Source organism: Ochotona princeps, chromosome 22 (assembly GCF_030435755.1).
Source record: "Ochotona princeps isolate mOchPri1 chromosome 22, mOchPri1.hap1, whole genome shotgun sequence".
NCBI classification, from domain to species: Eukaryota; Metazoa; Chordata; class Mammalia; order Lagomorpha; family Ochotonidae; genus Ochotona; species Ochotona princeps.
This window is the reverse complement of record NC_080853.1, coordinates 7311083-7318088: the sequence shown is the minus strand read 5'-3', so window position 1 is coordinate 7318088 and position 7006 is coordinate 7311083. Positions and strand designations below refer to the sequence as shown.

Here is a 7006-nt window from a genome sequence, read left to right as displayed (position 1 = left end):
GCGTACTTCCGGTTGCCGGGTTGACATGAAGAAGCAGCGGCGTCGAGGGCGGCGGTAGCGGCGCGAGTCGCGGGGTGCGGCGGGCCTGGGGCTGGAGAGCGCGACGGCGGCCTAGAGGCAGACGGCGGCAGGGGGCCGAGCAGGAGGAGGAGGAGGGAGGAGGCGCGGCAGCCGCCCTGGCCCGGCATGGAGATGGAAAAGGAGTTCGAGCAGATCGACAAGGCCGGGAGCTGGGCGGCCATTTACCAGGTGGGGGAGCGCCCCGGAGCGCGCAGGCCCTTCGCTGGGGCCGCCTGGACGTCCCCCTCGGGGCCCGGGGACCGCGTCCTAGCTCGCGATCTCGCCCTCTGTCTTCAGCCTTCGGCTTGAGGATTCGATCTCTCAGGGGCACGGGCCGTCTCCCCACCTTCACCCCATTCCCGATCCGCTCTCTTTGTCCCTCGCCCCCCAGTCCCCAGTGGGTCTGCGTCTCGACCGGATGCCACCTACCTACCTTCTCTGCTCCCGCCCCGGGGAGCGCGGACCCCTGGCACCTCGACCCCGCCCCCTGCCAGGTCCCCCCTCTTTGTCCCCCGGGGTTTGGATGGGCCATCCCTTACTGCTAGATGTCCTTTCTTTGTCTCCCCCCTCCCCGGAGAGGGAGGGGAAGGGTGGCCGCCCCCTCGCTCCGCCGCGTTTCCTCTCTCCCTGATCTCCGTGTACGTCGTGTCCCTACAGCCTGACAGCCCCCTTCCCCCGTCCCCGTTCATTCATTTGTGGGATACCAGTTGGCGTGACCGTCATCGCATGCTAGGTGCCCGCCCAGGCCCTGGGGTTGGGAGTGTTTGTCGAGTAGGGCAGGCGGGGACCCCCCACCCCCCACAACCACCCTGGAACAGGGCAGCCTACCGCAGACGCGAGTCATTTGACAAGTGCATGGAAACGGGTGGCTGCCCGGCTGGCCAGCTGCCTCAGAGCCGGGGCTGGGGCAGTGCTGTCCGGGAGACACTTGCTCTGTGAGGTTCTGGAGCAGCGGCAGCAGGGCCGGGGCACTCCCTCCCTGCCTGCACACCTGAGACGCACTCCCCATCCCCACCAGGGTCCACCTGGATCCATAGCATCTCTCCCCAGGGAGTGTCATTGGTGGTGGCTGAGATGATCTTTGTCTCCGTAGGGTTATTCGCATTATCTCTAAAAAACATCAGCTTAAAAACACCAAGGCCTTCCTTCTCGAGTAGTCAAATCCTCTCCCTCTGCCCTCCACCGTTAAATGTCATCGCGGGGGCGGTGAGGATGAACCCTAACCCCGCCAGACTTGTCCCTGGTGTGCAAAGATCTGTTTCCTTGTGTGCAGGCTGAAGGCAGCCTCGGCTGTTTGCAGCTTCCACGCTGGAGCACTGAAATCTATTTTGAGCTCCGCTTGAAAAGGAAAAAGCTTTAAGCAGTGCTTTGGTACACTCGACTCACAAAAACCTTTTGTGTGTGTGTGTGGGGGGGGAGCAGCCTGCTTCAAAGCCTGTTTGCTAGGATGCTTTTTGCTTGCACTCTAAGGAATATTAGCTTCTAATAGACTAACATTTATAGCGTCTACAATCCAAGTATGACTGCTGTGTGTACAAAACTTGTATCCCAAGTCTGGTCTTGGGGGATTCATTGAGAATGTGGTCAGACCTTTGGCATTGGATTTTAGTGCTGCAGGGTCTAAAGTGGCTTTAAAGGGAAAAACGTAAAGTGTTGAAGTCGATTAGGATATAGTGCAACATGGGTGGGGACCTTTAGGGGACCTCTTTTATGCCAGCTGACCAAGTTGGCAGCAAATTGATAATATGAAGTTCCTGGTTGTATTTAATTCCTTACAGTTTTAGACCAGACTGGGCTGACCTGACCTTAGGCATCACAGAGCGGTGTTATGTGCACTGTTAGCATGGGGCGGGTTGGTCCTGTGCTGTGTGTGCTGTTAGCATGGGGCGGGTTGGTCCTCGGGTGTTATGGACGTCTCTCTGGCACACTCCTACCCCACAAGTGGGTCAGACGTTGATCGAATGTATTGTCTTCTGATCTGAAAAGAACCGTCATTGTGGGTTTTTCTCACCTCTTCTGTGGAGATATTTTTCTTTTCAAAGATCAAAATCAGAAGCTCTTTCTTTTGAAGGGTAAAAGTTACTGTCGTACTACTGTGGTATTTTTAAAAACAGAGTTCACGTGACTTTGAGTCCAAAGTAGCTCATTTTCCAAGATGTGTGTCATTTTTACCAAAACCATTATTTATATATTTTTTAAGATTTCAGAGATGTTTTTTATGATTGGTAGGACACAGAAGTTTAAAGATTAATAGTGTTTTGTAGTAGGTGGAACTGAAGGCAACCTGAGAGTGGTATCTTGAGTTTGTCTTGTCTGTTGTGGTAAGAAAGATCATATGTAATTTTTACTTACCACTTTGTAAAAAAAAAAAAAGGCAATGTAGTGATTTCCCTTTCACCCTCTGATTAGAGCAGAAAGATGCAAATGGGACAGAACAAAGAAGGTGGAGGACTGGTGCTGAGGGTCGGTGGCTTAGTAAGCCAGTGTCTGAGGCCAGGACTGTGCTAGCTGGGTTTGAAGGAGTAAGCAGGACCGTGTTGTAAATCTTTGATGCTTAGAATTGGCCTGGGTCCCTAGGGAGCCAGCTTGATGGCTTTGTAGGTGGCGTTAGAAACCGCTCTCTATTCAGATGAAAGGTGACTGAAATTTGGTGTCTGAGTTGCTGTGGAAGAGAACGAGGGTGGGAGGGAGGAGAGGAGGGAGTCTTGCTGGAGGGAGGGGAGAGACCAGAAGGTGGGCTGCCCTCCTCAGCCCCACAGGATCTGGCCAGGTTCACACTGTTTCTCTTCTCTAAATGCTTGGATTCTCTGACCCTGTTTTCTGCCTCTCAGTGTGAATGATTTGATTGTTTCAGATAAAGGAGATTACAACAATAGATTGTGACTTGAAGGCAAGATTTATTCCATGTTAGAGGCAGGCTTTGTAAAATGGGCCACTCTTCTAATTGACATTTGTTTTTGTAAACGGGTTGCGTTATGAAATACGGTCTCATGCCTGAATAGGTTAAGACCGTGTTATAACAATAATTCCACTAAAATTCCTTCCTGCTATATCCAGCTTAGGTTAGTATATTCCAAGAAGATGAATATTGAAGCTTCCCAGTATTGCTTGTTTAAATGCCATTCTCTTCAGGGGGAAAAAAAGAAAACTTGCATTTTGGGCAGAGGAGAAAGATCTATAAACTATGACTCATTATACTTAACAGCAACAAATAAAGCAGACAAACGGAAATGACATGAAAAGATTGGGAAGCCCTAGTCATCCTGAGTGACCCATTAGATCTCAATGTTCTCCTTTAGCCCTGGTTTGAGCACATTACATTTAGGTCTCTGATCACCACTTTGGAAATGGCATGAAGGCCTTTGTAGTTGAGAGGACCAATGCTACATGACCTGGGAGCATAAGCCGACTCAGTGGTGGGAAGAGCCTTTTGCTGTCATTGTTTGACGTCCTGGTGTATTTATAGCTATACTTCTTGGGCACTTTGGGAAGGAAGCAGACCATCAGGTGGTTCTGGGTCAGAGAGCCGTTCTAGCTGCCAGCTGTCTGCCCTGAGAGTCCTGTACCCCTCTTAGTGTTTTGGGTGTCAGCATGAATACCTCCTCAAAACGTCTAACAAAAAATACAGGGTGTCCATCAAGTTTCCTGATAGGAGTGGCTAAGAACTTTCCTGTGGAAGCCTTCCAGGCTATCAACCATGGAAACAATTGCCTATCTTTCAATCTTTCTTTCCCTTTCTCTTTATTCAAGAGTGGCCTGTTTCCTGGCCTTTTAGGGGGCAGATTCCCTTGTACAGTGTTGAATCTGTGCGGCAGGATTTTTGACTGCAGCTCCTTCTGCCGAGGACCCCCTAAGCCATGTAGTGTCCTACACCATTTGGCATCTCTTCCCCCAGGGTTTATGTTTGTTCACTGCAGGTAATGACTAATACTGGCAGAGACTGGCCATGTTGTGTCCCCTTAAGGGTACCTGTGATAAGGAAAGTTGGAGTGAATTCTAGCTAGCTCATCATCTCGCAAGTGAAGTAGTTGGGCTACAGCCGTGTGTTGTACAGGTTCTGAATGTCCAGGGGGCTAAGGATTTGGGAGTAGAACAGGATTCTCTTTACTACTTATCATTGGTTGCTCGCCATGGTGTCCTGTCTTCACTCCTGTGGCCCACGTTCTCAGATTTTACCTGTGTAAGGCTATGGTTGTAGCTTCACAGTACAGCAGTGAGTGAAACCAGTTACCATTCAGTGTATTGCCTCAATAGTGCCCACATTCCTCTTCCTCAGTGTTCAAAGGGACTTCAGAAAGTTCATGGAAAATGGAATTCAAAGGTTAAGTTTGTTTTTGGTGCAAAAAAAAAAAAAACAAAACCTAAATCCATGCGTATGAGGGATCTTCAAAACACTCCTGAAAGTACATGTTATGAAAAGGTTATGCACAGATTTCAGAAACTGTACCCAAATGTTTTCATTCCATTTTCCATGAACTGGAGGCAGACCTCTTTTGAAGCCCTGCCCTGATTGTAGCTGCTACCTCTTACCCCAGGGTTGTCTCCTGTCCTCCCTCTTCTTGAAGTCCTGTGTCCCTGGCACAGAGCCAGTGCCTGGTGCACGTGGAGGTAGAATTGGCTGCCCATGTGTGGCTAGCCGGACAGTGTGAAGATGAACAGGTGGGGAATGGTAGATACAAGTGGCCAGGCTCACGTTGGTGCCAACAGCAGAGGCCACTCTGGCAAAGCCCCATTGCATTTGGAGCACTGGCCCCAGGAGGTAATTTGGTATTGCTGACTCTGGAGACTTTGGAAGAAAGCCTTGAATGATGACCAGAAGTTGATCCCATCAGTCCATTTCACAGCAGCTTTAAATTTAACAAGAACTCTTTCCCTGGCCTGAAGGCAAACTGAACAGCAACTTGGAGGGCATGGTCTGTCTCTGTCCTCACAAGCTTTCTTTAAGAGGGAATCTGCACATAGTTGGTTCATCAAATGCTTTTTTATTGTGGGATATGAAATATGGCTCTCCATAAAGTAGCTCATGTTACAAAGTTTGATGCTTTTGAAACTTTGCATGGTAAAGGTAACCCTTGTTTGACCTTTGATCAGACCCCCGTAAGGATCCAGAGAGTAGTTTAACTTTTGCTTTTTTCTGGGGTCTTCAGCTGTGACCTGAACAGTGCCAGATGGGTCTTTTCCTTCCTGACTCCAGTCTCTTCACTAGTAAAAAACACTCCTGGACAAGCTGGTCGTTAAGTTCATGGCAAGTCATAAACGTCCTCAAAGCACTCACAAAGGTAATTTGAAATTCCTGGAATCCTCCTTGTAAAACTACAGTGGTGACTCAGATTTGTAAGGTATAGGTGGGTACAGTTAGGCTTTAAGATTGTAGAGGAATTTGCTAATGATTCAAAAGAAATGAGTCTTTTTTTCCCTAAGAGGCATTAAACATTCTAAATAAATAGAGCTCATTCGATTTAGTAATGTGGGAACATGAGTGGCCCTGACACACCAGTCAGGCTTGCAGTTTTTCTCTAACTAGCAATTGGGTGGTTTTTCCTGTAAAAGATAGAGGAACTGATTCTTGAGAACTTACGGAAGATTCAGCCCCAGCTAGGTACATGAAGGGGTAGCTGCCCTTTTTGTTGTAATTTTAGAAAGAAGCTTACGTGTAACCTAGGCTTCATTTGAATAATATGAGAGTTGACACGTCGGCCATGGTGAAGGAGAAAGTACCCAAGTGTCCAGGGCTCCCACAGCATGGCTGTGTTTTATAGAAATGGTCTCCGAGGCTACTGGCTGCTGCCCAGCATGTAATGATGAGTTTGTGAATTTTGAATGTCTGCAAAAACTGGACACAAGCCCATCTCACATGGATGGGACCCCCTCCCCAACACCAGAGAAGAGGTTATCCCCCTTGTTTATTGACAATGGCGTAAATCACACAGCGGACAAAATAGTAGTATGAAAAGGATCTTTTAAATTTGTGGTCGTTCTGAAAACTGCCCGATGGCAACTGGAGCTAGTGTTCCCAGAAGTCAGCTTCGTGATCCGAGTAAACATAGCTTATCAACAAGGCGACACTCCTGACCTGCGCTCACTGGGAGATGCATGTCTTCCGCGCCTGCCCTGGACAAGCGCTGCCAGGAAGCTCTCAGTCCTCAGCCAGGGCTGACCACTCACGGACAGCTAATGCCTGGGTCCAGCTGAGCTTGTGTGCCCGGATCCCTGCCCTGTACTTCGCAAGTGTCTTTGTGGAGGCTGAGCTAGGTCTTTCAGAGATGAAAAAGGAAAAAACCCCGGCTGTGTTTGTGGCTTTTGTGGGTGGGCAGCATAGCAAAACTAGGTTTCCAAAATTGTCGTTGAAAAATTTGTTAGTGATCAGAGAAGGGAAATACTGTTCCATATTTCTGTTGTGAAATGTTTTTTCCTCTGCCTCCCCCTCCCCCCTTTCTTAATGGATCGCTTACTGGCACATCACTTCTCATTGAAGAATCTTATTTACAAATTGCCACAGCTTAGCTATTTTTTATTCTCATGGGTACTGGTTACTCAGAGGATTATGGCTATTGCCGACTGCTTACAGGAAAGTGAGCAGCAAGTAATGACTGCAAGTTCTCTTAGGAACATGGGTTACTTGAAAATGGCTAAGGATGAGATCACATCTGGCTGTGACTTCACTCAGTAGAACAAATAAGCGAGCTGCATTTAGTGTAACACAGTGAAGTAGTTTCCAGTTCTCAGGGCCGCTGCATGTTGACACTGTTACGTTTATCCCTGGCAGAGTCTGTGCTATTTGACTAGTCAAATAGTCAGGATGGAATTTGTTTCTGTAAGGATGGAGACAAAATATGCCTTCATGACTACCTTTGCAGAGAGAGGGCCTCGAAGAAAATATTTTGAGGTCTTTATGAGGGCAGGGCATTTTGTTTATGTTTCTGTGTTATTGTTTGGCTCTGTTGCT

At 48.4% G+C, this 7006-nt stretch overlaps 1 protein-coding gene across 2 annotated transcripts in view; it reads left to right on the top strand.

The window, feature by feature from the left end:
- Positions 1–7006, top strand: part of PTPN1 (protein tyrosine phosphatase non-receptor type 1) — a 53103-nt gene that overhangs the window by 238 nt on the left and 45859 nt on the right. The window contains exon 1 of one of the 2 annotated variants that reach the window (XM_004585899.2): positions 14–249. The exons of the other annotated variant lie outside the window; for it this stretch is intronic. Coding sequence (XP_004585956.2) covers positions 187–249 — 63 coding nt within the window. The 5' untranslated portion in view covers positions 14–186. Of the gene's footprint in view, positions 1–13; positions 250–7006 lie in introns of those variants that run through there. 2 annotated transcript variants of the gene reach the window in all.